The sequence below is a fragment of the Bombina bombina genome, chromosome 4 (genome assembly GCF_027579735.1).
Source record: "Bombina bombina isolate aBomBom1 chromosome 4, aBomBom1.pri, whole genome shotgun sequence".
NCBI lineage: Eukaryota > Metazoa > Chordata > Amphibia > Anura > Bombinatoridae > Bombina > Bombina bombina.
This window is the reverse complement of record NC_069502.1, coordinates 1,014,444,883-1,014,468,120: the sequence shown is the minus strand read 5'-3', so window position 1 is coordinate 1,014,468,120 and position 23,238 is coordinate 1,014,444,883. Positions and strand designations below refer to the sequence as shown.

The 23,238-nt window shown below is 36.5% G+C and overlaps 1 protein-coding gene across 1 annotated transcript in view; it reads right to left on the bottom strand.

The window, feature by feature from the left end:
* Positions 1-334: 334 nt before the first annotated feature.
* Positions 335-23,238, bottom strand: part of LOC128658157 (uncharacterized) — a 65,500-nt gene continuing 42,596 nt past the window's right edge. The window contains exons 5-6 of the mRNA XM_053712662.1: positions 10,052-10,274; positions 335-474 (exon numbers count right to left, since the gene is read on the bottom strand). Coding sequence (XP_053568637.1) covers positions 335-474; positions 10,052-10,274 — 363 coding nt within the window. The remainder of the gene's footprint in view (positions 475-10,051; positions 10,275-23,238) is intronic.

The window sequence follows — 23,238 nt, the reverse complement described above, 5'->3', positions numbered from 1 at the left end:
TGTTTATCTGTCAATATATGAATCAAAATCTACTGTGTTAGTCATAGAAAAAAGTAGTCTTATGAAACCAACAAATTGTCTAAAACACATGAAGAAAGCATAATACCACTGTATAAATGAAATAATATATATTTTGTTAATTCGTTGTAATAACTTAACACAACTCAAGCACAGATATGTAGCCAAACCTTGAGCATGTAGCTCAGTTTAATAATCATTTGCACAACTTAATGTGTAAACGGGTATTTATTGTACACAATTTTACGCAAATATTGTCAACAGATTGCTATGTATGCAAATAAGTAAAGCGCATGCACTTTATTAAAAATTGTTCTTAAATCCAACACTTAAAACGAAAGAAATTCTGGAGGTCTTCATCATCTACTGACTTGCTGTGGATTCCTGCATAAACGCTCTTGAGGATGCTTGTTTTGAATTTTTCTTCTAGGATAGTGATATATTTTTCTAGACAACCTAGAATAAATGAATAGTACATGTTCATAAAGATAGTATCCTGCCCATTTAACCCTCATATTAGTCTTTTTTTCTTTTTCTTTAATGCTCTTCAGTTTTTTGCTACTTTATTTATACTTGAGCACCTCCCTTTACATATAACCACAGCTTACATAGGTTCCAATGTGGTATGTTGGTTGTGTGACTTAAAACATTCCTTTACTCTGCTGCCCTGCAATTAATCCCAATACGATCCTCACCTTTCTCGAATGAGAACACTTCTTGGGTATCATGATATACAAATGTTTGAAGCTTATAGAACAGTAATACAGGTACCTCACTTTATACTGAGGGTAGGTGTCTAAAACCTGTATCTTTACCTGTACCTAATCTAAACAGGATCATTACAAGATGAAAGTACAAATACAGTAGATCAATGAATTTTACTGAGCATTTTTTCTGACAGTCACAATTTTAAATGAGGGTCTTGCACACCTGGATTTGTTTGTTAGGCATTGAAAATTATTGTGTGCATGTGGCATGTGCTGGTACAACTATATGATGGAGTGATCAGCCAGGTCAAAGGTCATGAATGGAATACAGTTCAACCAGATTGCTTAAACAGATTCAGAATCCTAATGCAGAAACAGTCCAAACCAGGCTTTACATTTTACATGGTATCAGCATGTAAATGTCTTTTAAAGTGAAAGATGGAAATATTTAGTCATGTTGTGGAAAACAGAGTCACAAGGAGACTGATGTGATAGTCTTAAATATGAAGGTGGCTCCACCTGCATCATGGCTGGCCCCTTCCCCTGCAAAACAGGGATCAGAGTGTACTTGACTATTGTATCATTTTGACTTTACAAATATGGTGGCAGGGAAGTGTTGTCGGACAGAAAATCCTGCCACTAATATTTTGTACAGGAAGGCAGCATGGACTAACCAGTGGGGAAGACTGTGCCACAGAGAAGAAGCTCCTCTTGATCCTATGTGGCTGCTGGCTCAGTCTCTGTTGAAAGCAAACGGCTAGAAAGGGTGCTATTGAAATGGCTAGCACTGCCACAATCATTGCTCTGGGGCCCAGTGAACTCTAGTTTACACTCGTCAAATATTTATTTAAAACTCCAGTGTGCTAGTAATTGTAATATGGTCTTGGTTTTGTATGGCATGTATAAAATAAAGATCGTGTCACGTCATGTTGTAACAAAAGCTATCATAAAAATATTCCTAGCAACAATGCTGTAAATTTGTCCTGTACTGCCACCTAGTGTCCATTTTTACACACAGCAACCAATTCAAAATAAATTTAGAATATTGTTAAATTTCAGTAGCAAAATTGGTCAAGCAGTTCAATTTATAAAGCAGAGTATTCAACTAGAATTGTAATAAATTACAAACTTGGGTAACTAGGGCATGTTATTGCAACAGATAAGTCCTCGATGCACTGTTTTTCCCCTAGATAAAGTTGGAAAAGAAGCACAATGTTTCCCAAGCAAAACTCCTGCTATCTTTGGAATTCAGGAGAATAATAAACAATCAATTCATAGTTTACACTGAGGGGTTGCTAATTAATGCAGCACATCTTACTAGGCCTTTAGCTGGGGAGGAGTTTAGGCTCCTAGAAATATTTGTAGATATACAGTAAATAGTTAACATCAAGACATACAATTCTTGTAAAACTCTGGAAGTGTATTAATAAACTAGTAGTTCTTTCAGAGTAAGTAAGATTATGGTGAGTTTGTAAGCTTCTGTTAATACTTTGCCATTTCATAGAGTGGTATTTGGATGTCCAGCTATAAATATAAGGATATAGTTTTATATCCATCGTTGCTGAAGCTATAAACCTACAGTCTTAGGATAATTTTCATGACTGAGTTATACATAACAACAACACATTGGGTTTAGAATTGGGAAGTTATCTGGCATTCTACAGGACAGAAGAGGAACAGGCATTTAATGTGACAGATTGGCAAGCAGGAAAAATCTTTGCAATGGAAAGTCCAGAATAAACTTCTGTTGCAGTGATTCTACTGAAGGGGAAAAAAAACCATACTGAGGAAGAATATGGCACAATGTGAGAATCACAAAGATGTATGAGGAGCTGGCCAAGAGAACTAATAAGTCGTCATATACTGGACAACTGGTAAATTATAGCTGGGCATCCAAAGATCACTCTATGAAATGGCAAAGTATTAGAATCAAACAGGACAACAGATATTTCCTCTGCTACAGAAATGTTAAAGATGAGAAAAGAATGGCTGCCGGAATACCTGTGTAATGTCCTGATTATTGACTGGCTTTTTATAAATTAAGATTTTTATAGTCACACGAGGAATATGCCTAGAGAAGCAAGTGCTGGGGGCTGCTTACTTTGAGGGCACAGTAGGGCTCCCAGGTGTTTATGGTATGGCATTCAGCATAAATATGACTCCAAATACTGGGCCATTATAGTCGAAATATTACATTCTAATTCGTTGGAGCATGTCATTTAGCAAAAGGTATCATCGCCTGTGTAGCCAACGGCCCTAGTGAGCAGTGGAAGGAAGAATCAGTGCGATGAACATGATTGACAACAAGTAGTGTGCACTCAGCTAACCAGAGCTCAGTAGAGTCTACCCAGATGATAGAAAGAGCCATGATGTGGCAAAATATTCAAAAGGGGTCTGTCGAGAAACCCAGGGCAAATATTCCAAAGAACTGACATTACTGGTTAAAGGCAGCATCGCCAAGAGAACGCGCACAAGATATCCTAATTTCGACTTTTTTTGTGCTCGTCAGGTTAGCACAAGAGCAGAAACAGTTTACTTTCAACTTATAATACGAGAGCAACCCGACAAGTGCAAAAAGCGTACTTCTAGTGCAGATAATGCTCTAGTAGGGGCGTTAAAGAATGCTCCACCTGTAATCTGGCCCCATGTCTATATCATGGGACTCTGAGAGGTGGAAATAAGCTCTTGTATATAAAAGAGATGTGTGATCACCCTCTCCGTGTACAGGGGTGACATTAGTATCTATTCTATTAATACCAAATCATATATATTGAGGCAAATCATTGATGCTAACTTGGGATATATGAGATTTAGAGGACACCGCTACTTTATAGGGAAGACACTGGTAGCCACCAGTTTTTAATGGGACAGTGTACTGTGAAATTGATTTCCCTGTAATGTGTTTCGAATGACATACAATGTCCAATACTTAGAGAGAACAATTTAAAAATGAACATTTTATTACTTATCTCTTATTCTCAACTACCCCCACCCCGGGAGTGTTATTTATTCTGCTAGCTATATTTACATAGCTTTTCCATAGCCTGTTCTTATGTATAACTTTTCTGGATAGGTGGGAATACAACAAGCAACATTGGCTATTTGAAATGTCAAAATAAAGCTAAAGGAGCTATTTATAAGCAATTTAATACACCCCAGCAGGAAAATGAATAATTGGGAACACATTAAAGGGGAGAAAATGTTACAGTACACCGTTCCTTTAAATGTATCTTCTTCCATATTTTTATTGCAGCTGAGTTCAGCCTGTAGTTAAAATTTAAAATCATATAAAACTAGCCTACTCCAGTCCCAAGACTAACACCAGTCTTATTATCCCCGTCTGATTAAAGTGATGGTAAACTTTGTTTTAAAATCAGGTCCGGAATCTAAACGATATTTTAGACAGACTTTAATTGATCACTTCTAACGAAGATGCTCTGTAAATTACTTTTTAATCTAGCCATTCCATTCTAATACCCCGCACTCTGGCTGCCCACATCAAAAGGATTTTTTTGGGTGAGTTAACGGTTTGAACTGTTCTCCAATTGGTGCTCTAGCTACAACAAAAGTACTGTACGGCTAGAACACCGATTGGAGAACAGTTCAAAATTGTTTTGAAGTGGGCGGACAGAGTGCTGGGTATTAGAATGGCAGGGCTAGATTAAAAAATAAGTTACAGCACATATTCATTAGAAGTGATCAATAAATTAAAGTCCCTGTAAAATATTGCTTTGATGCTGGACCTGATTTTAAAACATGTAAAGTTTACCATCACATTAAAGGGACAGTCTACTTGAAAATGTTTTATTGTTTAAACATAAGATAATTCCTTTATTACCCAGTCCCCAGTTTTGCATAACCAATACTGTTATATTAATACACTTTTTACCTCTGTGATTACCTTGTATCCAAGCATCTGCAGACTGTCCCCATATCTCAGTTCTTTTTGCAAACTTGCATTTTAGCCAATTAGTGCTGGCTCTTGCATGATTCCACAGGGGTGAGCACACATGAACTAGTGCTGCCTGACTGTGAAAAGCTAATAAATGCACTGAAATAACAGGTGGCTTGCAAGGGCTTATGAACAAGCAGATTACAGAATTTGCTTTTTGTCCTCCTAGGGAGTGTGGGGAAATTCAAATTTGTACTCAAATAAGCAAGGTGTGTTTAATGTAATTTTTTATAAAGGTGGTATTAATAATTAAGGAGATGCTGGAAATATAATTGATATGAAAATATATATTGATCTGTAAACCACTTAAAGGGACAGTCTACTTGAAAATTGTTATTGTTTAAGAAGATAGATAACCACTTATTACCTATTCCCCAGTTTTGCATAGCCAACACTTACGTTGATACACTTTTTACCTCTGTGATTACCTTGTATCTAAGCCTCTGCAGGCTCCCCCCTTATCTCAATGCTTTTTACAAACTTGCATTTTAGCCAATTAGTGTTGGTTCCTGCATAACTCTATGGAATTGACCACAAAGTTATCTATATGGCATACATGAACTAGCACTGTCTGGCTGTAAAAAGCTAATAAAGTTCACTAAGAGGTGGCCTGCAGGGGCTTAGAAACAGGCAGATATTTAGAAGTTTAGAGGTTATAAAGTGTATCAATAAAACAATGATGGTAGTGCAAAGCTGAGGAATGGGTAGTAAATGTGTTATCTTTCTTTTTAAGCAATAGAAAAATCAAGTAGACTGTCCCATTAACTGATTAGAAGAGTAGAAAGACGTGTTCATGAGAGCAAACCCTCCTACCTTGTTCCTGATGTTTTAATCTCTTAACCAAGCATATTTATTTTTTTAAATTGCATAAACAGAAGAGACTAAACTTTTAATCAATTTGGAAAAAGCACCAACCTAAATATAAGTTGCCAGACACTGAAAAGGTTTGTCAAACCCTCATATACAGCTACACAAAGATTAATCCAGCCATCAAATTTATATTAAAGGACCTTTATTTGCCTATCAGGGTCCAAAGAAGATGATAAAATGTCAAACCACCACCTGCCCTTAATCATGTCTAAGGGTTAAATGGTGGCTGGAAACATTCAGCTAGATTACGAGTTTTGCGTTATGAGTGAAAAAGCATTGTTATACTTCATAACGATACTTTTTCACTAATGCCCCTATTACAAGTCTTGTCAGAATAGGTGTACCACACACCTTTTTGACCGTCACGCAACGTCAGTACCCGCACTTTAAGAAAAGTCCTTTTTCAATGGGACTCCCATAGCGCTGCTATTACAAGTTTTGCGGTGAGGTCAAAAAGTGAGCGGTAAACTCTAAAATGACAAGATCCGCACTGCCATCTAAAGTCAGTAGTTATGAGTTTTATGCTACAAAGCTGTAGCATAAAACTGATAACTAAAATGTCACAAAGTACACTTACACCTATAAACTACCTATTAACCCCTAAATCGAGGCCCTCCCGCATAGCAAACACTAAAATAAATGTATTAACCACTAATTTTCCGCTCTGGACATCGCCGCCACCTCAAAAATGTATTAACCCCTATCCCGCCGCTTCCCGACATCGTCGCCACTATAATAAAATTATTAACCCCTGAACCGCCGCCCTTCCGCATCGCAAACACTATTTAAATATTATTAACCCCCTAATCTGCTGTCCACCCACACCGCCACTATAATAAACCTATTAACCACTAAACCGCAAGCCCCCCACAACAAAATATACTAAATTAAACTATTAATCCCTAAACCTCTGGCCTCCCACATCACTACATAAATATATTAACCCCTAAACCGAACCCTAACGTAACCCTAACCCTAACGTAACCCTAACACCCCCTAACTTAAATATAATTAAAATAAATCAAAATAAAACTTACAATTATTACCTAAATAATTCCTATTTAAAACTAAATACATACTTACCTATATAATAAAACCTAAGCTAGCTACAAAATAACTAATAGTTATAATATTGTAGCTATCTTAGGTTTTATTTTTATTTCACAAGTAAGTTTGTGTTTAATTTAACTAGGTAGACTAGTTATTAAATAGTTATTAACTATTTACTAGCTACCTAGTTAAAATAAATACTAATTTACCTGTAAAATAAAACCTAACCTGCTTCACACTAAAACCTAACATTACAATAAAATAAATTAAATTAATCAAATACAATTATCTAAATTCCAAAAAAAAATAAACACTAAATTGCACAAAATAAAAAACAAAATTATCAAAAATAAAAACGAATAACTCCTAATCTAATAGCCCTATCAAATTTAAAAAAATGCCCCCCCCAATAAAAAAAACCCTAGCCTACACTAAACTGCCAATAGCCCTTAAAAGGGCCTTTTGCAGGGCATTGCCCCAAAGAAATCAGCTCTTTTACCTGTAAAAAAAAAATACAAACCACCCCAACAGTAAAACCCATCACCCAAACCCCCCAAATAAAAACCTATCTAAATAAACCTAAGCTAACCATTGCCCTGAAATGGCATTTAGCTCTTTTACATTGCCCAAACCCTAATCTAAAAATAAAACCCCCAACGAACCACTTACAGTTTTCGAAGACTGGACATCCATCCTCATCCAAGCGACAGAAGTCCTCATCGAAGCCGGCAGAAGTCCTCATCGAAGCCGGTAGAAGTCTTCATCCAAGCTGGCCGAAGTCCTCATCAAAGCCGGCAGAAGTCTTCATCTAAGCAGGCAGAAGTCTTCATCCAGATGTCATTTTCTATCTTCATCCTTTCGGCGAGGAGCGGGTTCATCTTCATGACATCCGATGCGGAGCATCCTCTTCTTCCGATGGTCAACGTAGAATGAAGTTTCCCTTTAAGGTACGTCATCCAAGATGGCATCCCTTAAATTGCGACTGGCTGATAGAATTCTATCAGCCAATAGGAATTAAAGGGGGAAAAATCCTATTGGCTGTTGCAATCAGCCAATAGGATTGAGCTTTCATCCTATTGGCTGATCCAATCAGCTTATAGGATTGAGCTTGCATTCTATTGGCTGATTGGATCAGAATTCTATCAACCAATCGGAATGTGAGGGACACCATCTTGAATGACGTGCATTAAAGGGAAACTTCATTCTACATTGACCATCGGAAGAAGAGGATGCTCCGCGCTGGATATCTTGAAGATGGAGCCGCTCCGTGCCGGATGAATGAAGATAGAAGATGCCGTCTGGATGAAGACTTCTGCCCGCTTGGATGAAGACTTCTGCCGGCTTCGATGAGGACTTTGGCCCGCTTGGATGAAGACTTCTGCCGGCTTCGATGAGGACTTCTGCCCGCTTGGATGAAGACTTCTGCCGCCTGGATGAGGATGGATGTCTGGTCTTCGAAAACTGTAAGTGGATCATCGGGGGTTAGTGTTAGTTTTTTTTTTAAGGGTTTATTGGGTGGGTTTTATTTTTAGCTTAGGGTTTGGGCAGTAAAAGAGCTAAATGCCCTTTTAAGGGCCATGCCCATCCAAATGCCCTTTTAAGGGCAATGGTTAGCTTAGGTTTATTTAGAAAGGTTTTTATTTGGGGGGTTTGGTTGTGTGGGTGGTGGGTTTTACTTTTGGGGGGTTGTTTGTATTTTTTTTACAGGTAAAAGAGCTTTTTCCTTGGGGCATTGGCAGTTTAGTGTAGGCTAGGATTTTTTATTTATTTTGGGGGGCTTTTTATTTTGATAGGGCTATTAGATTAGGAGTAATTCATTTTTATTTTTGATAATTTTGTTTTATATTATGTGTAATTTAGTGTTTATTTTTTTTGTAATTTAGATAATTGTATTTGATTAATTTAATTTAATTCATTTTATTGTAATGTTAGTTTTTAGTGTAAGGCAGGTTGGGTTTTATTTTACAGGTAAGTTTGTATTTATTTTAGCTAGGTAGTTAGTAAATAGTTAATAACTATTTACTAACTAGTCTACCTAGTTAAAATAAATACAAACTTACCTGTGAAATAAAAATAAAACCTAAGATAGCTACAATATTATAACTATTAATTATATTGTAGCTAGCTTAGGTTTTATTTACAGGTATTTTGTTTTAAATAGGTATTATTTAGGTAATGATTGTAAGTTTTATTTAGATTGATTTTAATTATATTTAAGTTAGGGGGTGTTAGGCTAAGCGTTAGACTTAGGGTTACGTTAGGGTTAGGGTTACATTAGGGTTAATGTTCGGTTTAGGGGTTAATATATTTATTTAGTGTTAGTGATGTTGGAGGCCAGAGGTTTAGGGGTTAATAACTTTAGTATAGTGGTGGCGACATGGGGGATGGCAGATTAGGGGTTAATAACTGTTAGACATGTGCGATTCGTTTCAGATCGATTCGGAAATTCGGCCGAATTCGTAAAATTCGGGATTCGGATCGATCCGAATTTCCGAATTAAAATAGTGTCCCGAATCTACCGAATAAATCCAAATTAGTTTGGATTTATTCGGTAGATTCTGATGGCCATGGATTACACTAGTATTGTACAGTATATTAGGTTATATCACTCTGCTATGGGTTACACCTAATATACAGTACATAATACTAGTCTAATCCCATCTAACACTTACCGAAATTCTGAATTTCCAAACCAAACCGAATCCAGACGAATTTATTTGAATCCGAATGAAACCAAAACGAATCTGAACCGAATTGATTTTTCCGAATTCAAATCGATCCGAAACTAAATTCAAAAAAATCCGAATCGATCCAAACCGAACCGAATTTTTTCGCCATGCACATATCTAATAACTGTAATGTAGGTGGCGGCGATGTTAAGGGCAGCAGATTAGGGATTAATAACTGTATGTAGGTGGCAGCGATATCGGGAGCGGCAAATTAGGGGTTAATAGTTTTATGTAGGTGGCAGCGATGTTAGGGGCAGCAGATTAGGGGTGTTTATACATGGTTTATATGTTAGGGCGTTATGTTTAAACGTAACTTTTTCTTTCCCCAATGACATCAATGGGGCTGCGTTACGGAGCTTTTGTTCCTGCGAATTGCAGGTATTAGGCTTTTTTTTAGCCGGCTCTCTCTATTGATGTCTATGGGGAAATCGTGTGCGAGCACGTCAAAGCAGTGCTTGTATTTGGATGAAGCATGGAGCTCAATGCCACCATATCGCCCGCGCAAGCCTGCTTTTTGTAAACTTGTAATAGCAGCGCTATAGGGAGGTTAAATACCGCCGCTTTTGTGGCAGTCATTAATTTCCCTATATCTCTCAAAACTCGTAATCTAGCTGATTGTTATTTAACGCATTGTTAATAAAGTTGAACATTTTGGTTCATGTATCTCATAGTAACATTTTAAATAAGTATTTTTTAATAAAATAATTGGCAGTCTTCACTCTTACCTATTCCCATGACTTTTCCATATGAAATCATATTGATAGGTAAACGAGGGTCATCATATTTTTCACATTTTATCAGAAGACGCACTATCTCTCCAGGGATGAAGGCATCCTCAAATGATTGTTCTTTGGCTGAGTTTTGTGGATACTGACAGTAAATGTCAACAGCAGCAAGTGGGTCTGTGTTTAAGAGTAGATCTGCCAGTTCAATGTAAGCATCATGCACCTATGTTTGGGAAAGCACATAACCAAGTCAAAATAAGTCAAAATTCAATTCACATAAACTATTTAATTACATGTAGGGAAAACACTTGGCAATATACTTTCTGCATTTATATTGCCACTTTTCTTCAAAGAAAAGCTGCAAGTGAAGTCCATAGAATGCAGATCCCTGACCGCCCAACTTACTGCACAGTAAGGTGAAGCCTGATGAAACAGCCTTGAGCTGAGAAACGCATAGCTTTGTTTTTATCATTTTAATAAAACTCTTTATATTGGGACACTTGCTATTATCTCTTTGCTGCTACATATTCTTTCGCTGAGAGGAACCCCTAGCATTGTGCCTCTCTCTGAATTACTGGAGGTTCCTGGATTTCCTGGTATCCAGCAGGCCCTTGATTAAGTCTGGTGGGTGACTATATTGATCCCATCCTGCCTCTATAGCATCAAAGGAGATGCTACAACAAATGTGAGTACCTTATTCATCAACTTACTGACTCACATTTGTCAAGACAATACTAGGCCATATAGGCACCTTTGTCCTTTTATGTTGTTTATCTAGACTCCACATCTATACCGGAATTTGGTCTCCTGGGTGACTAACAGAAATCCCAGACTGCTGCTATAGCACTACTTGAAGTGCTTTCTCAAATGTGAGTTTATACTGTATATTCACACATATCTATCTTCTGGACCAGACAATATTGGGCCATGTGGCGCTTCTGTTTCTTCTTGTCTTTGTAGATTACTGCACAGTAATTGGTTGGTAAATTTAGGAGCTCATTTGTATATAAGTCCCTTATATGCCACAATATTGGAGATGAGGATACAACACTTAAAAAAATTATTTTAAATTGGGAGGGAGGGGGGGGGTGTCCATGGATAGAAAAACAATGCAAATTTTGCTTAAAAAATACAATTTTAAATACTTTAAAAACATTTATTATGTATGAAGATCTTTTGCAATATAGTAGTTCATTTTTGATGCATATCACTTTTCTGTCCCTTTAAGGTTCTTTAACTGACACATCATATAGCAATTTCCCTAAACAATAGAAAAGGTTTTAATCAATGTACTAAAAAAGACAAAAAAATCAGCCGCCTTTTTCTATAGCAAGCCATTGTTATCTAAGGTATCACAATTAAGCTAGACATTGTTAAAGGGATAGTCTAGTCAAAATTAAACTTTCCTGATTCAGATAGAGCATGCGATTTAAAGCAACTTTCTAATTTATTTCTATTATCAATTTTCTTCGTTCCCTTGGTATCTTTATTTGAAAAAGCAAGAATGTAAGCTTAAGAGGCAGCCTATTTTTGGTTCAGCACCTGGGTAGCACTTGCTGATTGATGGCTAGCTGTGGATTGGTGGTAGCACATATATGCGTGTTGTCATTGGCTTACCTGGTGTGTTAGTTAGCTATCAGTACTGTATTGCTGCTCCTTCTTCAAATGGTAACAAGAGAATATAACAAATTTTATAGAAATAGATTGGAAAGTTGTTTAAGATTGTATGTTCTATCTGAATCATGAAAGGATTTATTTGGGTCTCATGTCTCTTTAAATATAGGATTTAGGAGTGAATTACTTGTTTTTATGTGAACATTTCAGGCAATCGATGAATACCACCAGAGCAAGCAATAATACAGGATTTGTGTCGTAAAAGGCAAATTGACATTCAGTCACAAGGAGAGGTATCACTTTAGTAATAACGGAGACTCTAGATGTGGACCCTGTCTTGAATTGTCGGCAGACGATCCGAGATATATTACGTTGCCTAACAGCATATTTCCTATGCATTACACTGACTGCTTTAAACAAGTTGATGTGGGACATTGCTAATACGTATGTTTGCCAGGATTCTGCTATGCTACTAACCTAGCTTGTTTTGGCTAACTTCAGGATACCTTATTGCCTAAATGCTCACTTACTGATGCATGCTTGCTTTGCTTTGATTAGCACGGATACAGGTGCTGTTTTTTGCCTACTAATAAATAAGTTTGGAACTGCAAAAGCATAAGAGATGAACTCTACTACTACTATATGCCATGCAAATAGTAACGTTACTACCATCACTGTGAATATCACACATGCATAGATCCCCACGTTTAACCTGGCCAGACAAGACCTATCTAGCATAGGGTTTGGCTCTGCAGGGTGTTGCATGTGTAGTCTCCCATCAGAGCTGTTTCTACTTGTATTTTATTTTTTGGTATTGTGTACTGATACTGTTTTTCAATAACAGCACTTTTCTAGGTGACAAGATGTGTGTATACCTGCTATGACGACAGGATGAATTTTTCAGCTAATTCAATAATATTTAATAATATAATTAATACATTTGATTGATATTTGGAAAGAGTGCTGAGCTCCCTTTCTTTAACACTAAGACTCTCATATCTATAGTGTCTATCTTTTGTAAATTTCAAAAAATATAGTAATTTTGGGTCTGCACCATTATACTAGAAAGTATTTTTTAAGAGCATATCAAGGTACATATTTAATGTGTTGAGCTTGCTTACCATTAGTAATGAATTACTTTTACAGTTCTGCTTATCAGTTCAAACACAGCGACTGGTAGAAACAGCATTACTCCTGGGTCAAAAGCTGTGATTGAAAATCAGATAGGGACCACATAACAAAAGTGACAAGACTGAGATGCAAAGGAAAAATCCAGTTTGCAATTCTCATTGAAATCAGTAGCTGTCACTAATAATCACTGGTTGTCTGCGCAGCTACAGATATTTTTGGGAGCCTGGATTTTAATTGCCTGTGATTTGCAATAAGCAGAGTCAGGGTTGGAAATTCTGCCCAGGATCTTATCTTAGTCCTAGTATTTTTAAAAAAAATAAGAATCTAAGTAAGTCATGGCAAAAATAGCAGTAAAAAAGGTAAAAATTCTAAAAAGGGACATAAAAATAATATTTTTCTGGGGGCGTGTCCAAGAAGTGACTCTGAGCAGTCGCATTTTTCTAGTGCTCCGGGAGAAGAGCTTATAACCCACCAGTTATTGCTTGATTTACACAGCAACAAGAGCCCACACGACTGGATTCATGAATATAAGAGAATATTAACATCATATATACCAGATTGGTGTATTAATGACCCCAGAGTCGGAAAAGGACACCTGAGGCCTGTAGTCGTGGCAAACTTACAGGCGGCGCCTCCCCCCCGGATTTCTGGGGTGTACGGCCAGAGCTGTTCGCATTACTGCTTATTGTCGACACACAAGAGTACTTGCAATTTCATATAACGTTGCAGTTGAAAGTGAACCCCTACGCAATACAATAGAAATTAGAAAGGACACCGATTCTCACAGCTACCATGCGAGGTAATCCCCTTCCTGACAAATGGGACGAGTTTCTCATAAGACTAGAGGAACTATTTCAGCCACTCATAGAGAAAGCGCTGTCTGAGAGTGAACTACAACTTCTTATAGACAGAATACCTAAAGCTACAACTCCGGCAACCACTACGCAGCAAACTATGGACCAGAGATCCGGATTTCACACGATGCCCATGAAGGTTGAAACTCTCAACACACAGATAAAAGGAGAGCCTCCACAGCGAGCTGATACCCTACTACCTATGCTCATGCCAAAGAAGCAAAGAAGGCGCGAAAGAAACATACTACCATCACCTGAAGAAAGCACGCCTGTTATACCTGAGCGAGCCAGCAGAACTGCCTTGGGGCCTAGAGAGGAGCTCCGGGGGGACTGTCATCTCCGATATCTCAAGTTTCCCGCTTTCTGGCAATCCTCCAGAAATCTCTAAGACTTGGAGCCTGCAAAATGAGGTAGTGCACAGTGGTCCTGGAGCCTGCTACAAAAAAAAATCCTCTAAGATAATGGAACAAGATCGAGCAGGAGTAGCTGGAAAACACCCCAGCCCAACTTTGACCGCACCGGGTTCCAGATCCAAGACAGGTCACCTATCATGGGGGTCAGCTGTTACCTAGCAAAAACTATGTAAGGCATGCAGAGTAAAGAACCCTAGGACTTTAGCTATGTAATATAATCTTGTCATTTTCTAAAAAAAAAAAAAAAAAAGTTTTGTTCAGTTTTGAAATGTTGTACTCTATACATATAGGGCCTGAGAATTGTTCATGTGGCAATGTCTGTTAAATATTGTTTACCTCAATTTTTATGTACATAAATTTACTATAGTACCATATGCACAATAGATGGGTAAAGAAAAGTAGAATCACCATTAGGGTGATTGCAACACACGCATTTATTTTAACCGTAGTTCTCAACCAGTATGTATATGCAATTGTTGGCGAAGTGCCCTCATCCTCCGTCAAACTATATAATCAGGTGTGTGCTGTGGGGGTTAGTGGGGGGCCCCTAAGTAGACACTACTTAAGCTATACAGAAGGTGGGGCATTGACAGCTCCCTGCTGGCGGCCGATTGGCCGCGAGTCAGCAGGGGGCGGCGTTGCACCAGCAGCTCTTGTGAGCTGCTGGTGCAATGTTAAATGCGGAGAGCGTATTGCTCTCCGCATTTAGCGAGGTCTTGCGGACCTGATCCGCAGTGTCGGATCAGGTCCGCAAGCCCTTTGATAAATGGGCCTGTTAGACTGAGCCCATAGATCAGCTTGCATAAATGGGAAGTTTGTCATTCCCAAAGGGTTAAGCACCACTTTTCTAAAAAAAAATGCAGCATGCATAGTTTCTTATTTTATATTACTAGGTCACAGCAGTGAATTTCATTAGTCTATATTACAATTGTTCAATGGTTAATAGAATGTGTCATGTAAACACACTATGTTCAGCTCTGATCTTAGTATCTGGACCATAACTTGCTTATATCACATTTACAATGATCTCATTTATGTAAGATACTTGTTTGTTTTTTTTGTGTTATAACATCCCCTGGACATTAACAAAATCGCTTGAAAGGTCCAAGAGTGACCTAATATATTAAATGTGGGGAAGAAAAATTAGGACTTTAACTTGAAATATTTACTCTTACTATAATTGGAAGATATTATCTTGTACACTGTCTATAAATGATGTATGCTTTCGATCCTCAATAAAAATACTTAAAAAAATAATAATAATAATATTTTTCTTACTTTGCTATACATTTATCCTTCCACAAGGCCATACTTTAGAATACAACTTAGCTTTCCAATAAAAATTAAAAAATGCAAAACAATGAAAGATTTTTTTTAAAATTTATAATAATACTCCCCTATAGAAAACTGAAAAAATCGGGTACTCATACTTGTGCGATAACCCGCATCACAATAAGCCCCCTACTCTAATAACCCCTTAACTGCCAGAACCCCCACCACAAATTATCCCACTACACTATCAACCCCTAACTGTTACATAGCCCACCATAAAACAGCCCGCTACACTATTAACCCTCTAACTACTACATAGCCAACCGTAAAACAGTAAGCTACACTATTAACCCCCTAACCACCACATAGCCCACACCAAAACAGCCCACTACACTATTAAGCTCCTAAACGCCACATAGCCCACCTCAAAAACAAACTCCCCGCTACACTATTAACCCCCTAACCACCACACCCCCATTTAAAAGTACCCTCTAACCTATTAACCCCCTAACTGCCACACCTGACATCACAAAGAACCTAACCTCATAACAGCTAACCCTCCAACAACCCTAACCTAACACCCCCTAAGTTACAAAAAAAACTACTATTACAGAAAAAAACAAAAACTACCATTACAGAAAATTAAAAAACTACCTTTACAGGAAAAAACTTCCATTACAGAAAATAAAAAACACTACATTTATAGGAAAAACTTTCATTTACAGAAAATAAAAAAAAAACATTACCAAAAATAAAAAAACAACCAGTAAGACCTCTGCTAAAACTAAAGTCCCCTTAAAAAACAAAAACCTTCCCTTTAAAAAACCCTAAACGATCTTAAACCTACTCTAAAAATTGCCTTGAAAAGGGCATTAGTCGGGCAGTGTCCTGGTTGAAGTGAATAGCGCTTCTGCAGAACAAAACCATATCCTAATAACAAAGTAACCACTGCAAAAAAACTAACTTTTAAAAAACCTACACTAAACATTACCCTGATAAGGGCATTTTGCAGGGCATTGCACTAAAATGATAAAACTCTTTTGCAGGATAAAAAAATATCTATACTTTAAAAAAAATCCTAAACTTAAAAAAACCCAGAAAAGGGCATTTGGTCCAGCATTCCCCTAAAGTGATCAGTTTTTTTGCAGAATAAAAAAAAAACTATTCTAAAAGAAAACCCTAACCTACAGTAAAAAAGAACTTTAGGGCAATGCCCTGCAAAATGCCCTATAAGGGCAATGTTTAGTGCATAGTTGCCAACAGTCCCTGATTTCCAGGGACAGTCCCTGGATTTTGTTGTATGTCCCTGGATTTTTTTTTGTCCCTGGAAATGTCCCTGAAAATCTCTTTTGCACAACATTTGTTGTTTGCATATATATATATATATATATACACACACACATACACATATACAAATAGATAGATGATAAATAGATGTAGTATATTATTTAAATATAATTCATTCCTAATGGAATATTGTTATTATTATTGAATGGGTTCACATATTATTTGTCTTTCTAATTTTGATGCAGTGTTGTAAAAATAACCATATGCCCAGAATGTGTTCCAGAGACTGGGTAGGTGTAAGATCTTGGTGCTGTAATCTGTATAATAAACTATGGATAAGTCTAAATTATACTATTACTTTCAAATGGGTGTGTTTTGATTGCAGAACTGAGTGGGCGGAGCAGTTGAACAGTAGGTTGCCAATACTCCAGTAACCCGCTTGCTTGCTCTGCTGCAAAGTGTCCCTGGAATTTTTTTTTAAAAGTTGGCAACTATGTTAGTGTAAGCTTTTTAAAATGTAGTTTCTTTTTTTTGGGGGGGGGGGGGGCGGTTTTGTTCTGCAAAAGAGCTGTTCACTGCAACTAGGGCACTGCCCGACAAATCCTCTTTTCAGGGCAATTTTTAGAGTAGGTTTTAGTGTTAGTTTAGGGTTTTTAGGGTGGGGCTTTTTTATGGGGATTTTAGTTTTATCAGAGGTCTTACTGGTTGTTGTTTTTTTATTTTTGATAATGTTTTTTTTTTAAATTTTCTGTAATGGTTGTTTTCTTTCTTTTCTGTAATGGGAGGTTTTTTTGTTTTTTTTTGTAAATGTAGTAGGTTTTAAGTTAGGGGTGTTGGGGGTTTAAATGTTAATTGGTTAGGGTGTTCTTTATAATGGGGGTTGTGGCAGCTAGGGGGTTAATAGTTTAGGGTGTACTTTGTGATGGTGTTATGGCAGTTTAGGGGTTCATATTGTAGAGGGGTAGTTTGTGGTGTGGCAGTTTAGGGGTTAATAGTGTAACTGGGCAGTTTGCAGTCTGGGGTGTGGCAGTTTAGGGGATAATAGTGTAGAAGGATAGTTTGGGATGTGGGGTTGTGTCAGGTTTAGGGGTTAATAGTGTAACAGGGTAGTTTGCAATGTGGGGGTGTCGCAGTTTAGGGGTTACAAGTGTAACGGGGTAGTTTGCAATGCGATGTGGGGTTGTGTTAGATTTTGGGGTTAATAGTGTAGTGGGGTAATTTGCAATGGAGGGTGTGTCGGTTTAGGGGTTAAGTTGAGTAAGAAGTTTCAAGTTGCATAAAAAGTTTGAGCATAGAACACGATTGCGTTTGAGCGATCACATTTACTTTCAACTTGTAATATGAGCACATTGGCGCTTGACGCCACCCATAGAACATATGGGGAGTGTAAATTACTAATTTAAACACCACACCACTTGTAATTTCGACTTAAGCACCAAAAAGCACTGCGATTTCGCAATTACATTTGCGCTCCTTGTGCTAATGATTGGTCACTTAGCCCTTTGTTGATTTTCAACATTCTTCCTAAAATTTTGTTTTTCAAATTATATGTATTCAAAATAGGGTTTCCACCTAGCTGGCAGGGTCACCCTTAGCATTTGCGGTGCCCTGGGCCAGACACATTTTTGGGGCCTCTTAGCCCAGTACCTATATTTCTCTCCCCCTGTATGCTCTGCCTCCTGTATAGCCCACCTCTGTCCCGACATTAAGCATTAGCTATATAAAGAACAACACTAAATATTACACCTCCTGATACCATAAACACTTCTTTAGAAACTAAATACAGGATGTACATTGCATCTTTTTATAACCTCACCCCTAAACACTGTGGGGGCCCCCAAAGATAGGGGTTCTGGGCAGGCCTGCCAGCAAGTATTTTTAAGGTCCTTCTAAAGTAAAGAATACATATTGAAACAAGGCTCCTGTCATAGTGAAACCTCTACGTGTGTTGGAATCTAATTAAAAATAAATTATAATTTTAAATCAGTCCTAGAGTTATACGGTATCATTATTTATTCAAATTGATGTTAATGAGCATGGCCGGTATTATTTTCCAAGCATTCAAAATTCCACCTTTAGAGATAACTCTTTCTGATATTTTATTTGTGCTACTCCTTCGTAACAGTAAGAATCAATATAACAGAAAACAATTTAAGCTACAGCTCACACTAAAAGGCTTACATCAATCATAATCATTCCTAAAAACTAGCAAAGATATCGAATAAAATGATGTATGAGTCGTTCTCTTGTACAAGTCATTAGCAATGCAGCAGACACCTTGTCTTCTTGTGAGTCAAAAGTATTAAACAATAAAATAGGTTTTATTTCCTTTTTTTTTAAAAAGACTACAGGAAGAAAAATACTTTATGCAGGAAAAACAGAAGATGAATGAATCAGAAAAAAATATTTTAACAAGAGGCTGTAAAGATGATTTTTTTCTGATAAAATGTTATGTTTGTACTGTTAAAAGATAGTGTGCAATAAAAATATATATATAAATTCTTGACATTATTAAAATTATGTGTCAAACCAATTCTGAAAGCATGACATTAAAGGAGCAGTAAAATAAAAAAATAAACTTTCATTATTGTTATAGAGATTACAGTTTTAAAGCACTTTCATATTTACTTCTAGTATCTAATTTGCTTTGTTCTCTTGGTATCTTTTGTTGTAAAGCAAATGTACATATCCTCAGCAGCGGCAGCAATGCTTTACTAAGAACTATGTAGTGAGGAAAAAACAAAGCAATGAGTTCAAAAAGTTGTAAGTCCATAAGTTTATTACAGAGCCTGTAATGGACAGTAAGGTGCTCCCTATTTCCTGACGCGTTTCGCGCATGCGTACATGTGCTTGATCAGAGACCTCTCCTGCACTGGAACCTTAAATAGGGTATGTGAACCAATAGGTGACTAGTGTCAATTAGTAAACTAATGATATGGTGACTAATAGACAGATACACTGGTTTGATTGAAATATACTGACTTTTATGGTATTAATTAAATGTAATTTTTTTACTTTATGGAAAATACGTTCCAGTGGAGGAGAGGAAAGACAGATAAAATAAAATTACAGTTTGAAAGATTAACAGAATTAGTGTAAATCAAATTATCATAGATTGATGGAAAAGCTTAATCAATCTCTATAGTTGGGGTGTTTTGACAATAAAAATACTACTAATGAGGTTTTTTTATTTTCCGTATATAGAAGAAAACCACAAAAGAAAAAGGGGAAGGGAATAAAAGATAAATTTTGTTTTTTTGTTTTAAAAATGTAATGCCAAATGATTATAAACAATAATAGAATGGAATAAAGTTAACCAACAAGTGAAGATCAAAAATATCTTTCAAATAATAAGGTAAAAATAGAAAATAGAAATAAAATTAAAAAACATATACATAGACCAGTGTGTTATCGTCAGAATAAAAACAATGATGAACATCAAAAGGAGAAAAGGAGGTAGGGGGAGAAAATAAAGAGTATGGGTCCATTTATCATTGTGCGGATGGACATGATCCACTATAGCGAACAATGTCCGCCGCACATTGATAAATGCCGACAACATACGCTGTCAGCATTCATCATTGCACCAGCAGTTCTTGTTAACTGCTGGTGCAATACCGCCCCCTGCAGATTCGTGGCCAGTCGTATTGGATCAGGTTGATTTTCTGCGATGTATGTCTTTAGACCGCTTCTTCATAGCTTGTGTTTCTGGCGAGCCAGAAGGAGCTTGATAAATAGACCCCTAAGTGTATATTCTCCCTTGTATATAAAGAAAATAATATATTGTTCTATTTTAGTATGTTCATTCTGTGGAATGATGCTCACAGAAGGGATCTAGTTCTCTTTTCAGATCTAACTTCAAGTTATATACCTCTCAATTCTCCATAATGTATAACTCTTTTGAGTATGAGGGGAAATGAAGGAAATCGAATCCTAGTTTAAAAAGCTGTGGATGTTAAAGCTAGCTATACATATATCAATTTTCTTAGTATATGAACAGCTTCTGCACGGGACACGTCCACATTTATAATTACCCTTGATGGATGACAACCAATTAGTGGTATTGTTTACCTTTTTGTGGAATTTTGTAGTGACCATGTCACATATAGTAGGTGCTATTTTTGCCACATATTTTATACCATTTTCTTGCTTATATTTAAGGAGAAGTCTCCATTGAGAACTGGTAGATATTTTCTGATGATATTTGAAATGACATAAAATTGATTACTGTATTTTGTTATGACATATATCTATTCCTTTGTTGTATTAGTATCTAAGTGTGTTTTTGTTTTGTTCTTAGTTTGTTTGATGGTATCATCAAGAAGAGTTTGTCTATCAAGTCTGGCTACTTGTAGTTTGATGTTATGGAATGTATTTTTGTTATAATCTGTTGCTATTAATCTTTCTGTTAGCTCATCTGATTGTTTCCTATATAAAGTTAGAGTAGAGCAGTTTCTCAGAACACAGAGATATTGCCTATTATGGATAGCTTTTCTCATATGAGGGACATGGCAGTAATCTGCTCTTAGAATAGTGTTTCTAGCTAAAGGTTTCCTATAAGTACTGGTAAAAATGTTTTTCTCTTGGTCAAAAAATGTTATTGATGTATCACATGTTTTAAATGTAAACTCAAGGTTAAGCTCATTGCTATTGAAGTATTCTATCATGTCTTCTATAGATAGATTACTGTCATCTTTATAGATGAGTATAAGATCATCAAAAAATCAACCGTATATAACTACTTTGTCCTCGAGGGCCAGGCGACCACCAAACACATATAGGGTTTGAAAGTATCCCTTATATATGTTGGCATATGAGGGGGCAAATTTAGCCCCCATCGCCGTGCCACATTGTTGGAGACAATAGTGGCTCTTGAAGACAAAGTAGTTGTGGGTAAGCAAGAACCGTGTTAGTTGTACAAGAAAACTATAAATATGTCAGGAAAGCTGGTATATCGTTTAAGCATATATTTGAGTGCATTTAGCCCTTCCTCATGTGGTATACTTGAATATAAAGAGGATACGTCTATGGTAAGCATACTTACTAAGAACTAGCTGATGATTGGTAGCAGCACATATATGCTTCTTGTTATTGGCTCAACCAATACAGTCAGCTAGCTCCCAGTAGTACATTGCAGCTCCTTCAACAAAGGATACCAAGAGAATGAAACCAACTTTATAAAAGAAGTAAAATAGAAAGTTGTTTAAAACTGTTTTCTCTGTTTGAATCATAATATATATAAAAAAAATTTTTTCATGCCCCTTTAATGCATTGAGAATCTGCTTGTTATCAAAGAAGTAATCCACTGAAGTCATAAAGGGACACAAAACCCAAAATGTTTCTTTTATTTTTATTTATTCAAATAAAGTATGCAATTTTAAACATCTTTCCAATATACTTCTATTATCTAATTTGCTTCATTCTACTGGGATCCATTTTTTAAAAGCATACATAGGTAGGCTTAGGAGAAGCAATGCACTACCGGTAGGCGGTAGCTAGCTGCTGATTGGTGGGTGAACATATATACCTACTGTTTTTGGTTCTGACGACTATTTCAATTGAAAGAGATTCAAGAGTTCCAATTTTAGAAGAATCAAATGGCTTTATTAAGGATAAAATCCAAAGGTATACCAGCACGGTAACAGAGAGACAGCTGGCCCTACTAGTTTCGGCGGTGTGCCGTAATCGAAGACCTGCTGTGTATTTACAAGTGGGTGTTTAAAAGTAACTCTCTACACAATCATTGGCTACAGAGGGGTTAGAAATACCACTCCCCCTTAACCATTGCCTGGGTGAAAACAAATGGAGGAAATTATCAACATAGATGTAGACAAATGTAATATAATACATAAGTTGAAATACATACATTAATAAGAGTCAAATTAATTAGAAGAGGGGGGGAGAAAGTTTTAACATTAATAATCTACAACTAGAGCTGCATGTCATATTAGAAAATAACAATAGTTTTGTTACCAGAAATGGATTAAATATATACAAATATGTACAATAGTATGAATAAATCAATAGCGAGCAAAATAAACAAGTTGAAAATTGAGGAATACAATTGATGAATATACAATCCATTCAGCAAGACAAGAACACATTATGACATATATAACTACAGAGCCTGGTTATGCTAGAAGACCAATACAAAAGATGCAATCTAATGAAGACAAATCCTCAAGTGTAGTGGTACATAATGGGGTACTAGAGATAAACCATTGAAGTTATAAGCATAAGAGAGTCAAAATTAGGACTTCTCAAATATGAATATCTAGGTACCCTCATATTTACCAATACAGGAACAATCAAAATACAATGCATAAACAATATATATTATTTTTATTATTTAATCAAATCTAATAACCAAAAAGCCCTAACAGTAAAGATATGAACACATGAGATTGAACCTAAAACAACATAATATAATGTTGTATTTATCTCGATTATAAAAAAGGTTTTTATTATTAGGAATTCGGTTTCTCCAAAAAATGTGAATGGCTTAAATATTCTGAATGTTGTTTACCAATGTAGATGTTAACTATACAGTAAATGAAAAAGCAAAAATGCTATATTATATTCAGCACCAGTGATTGATCAGATCAAATTCCGAATT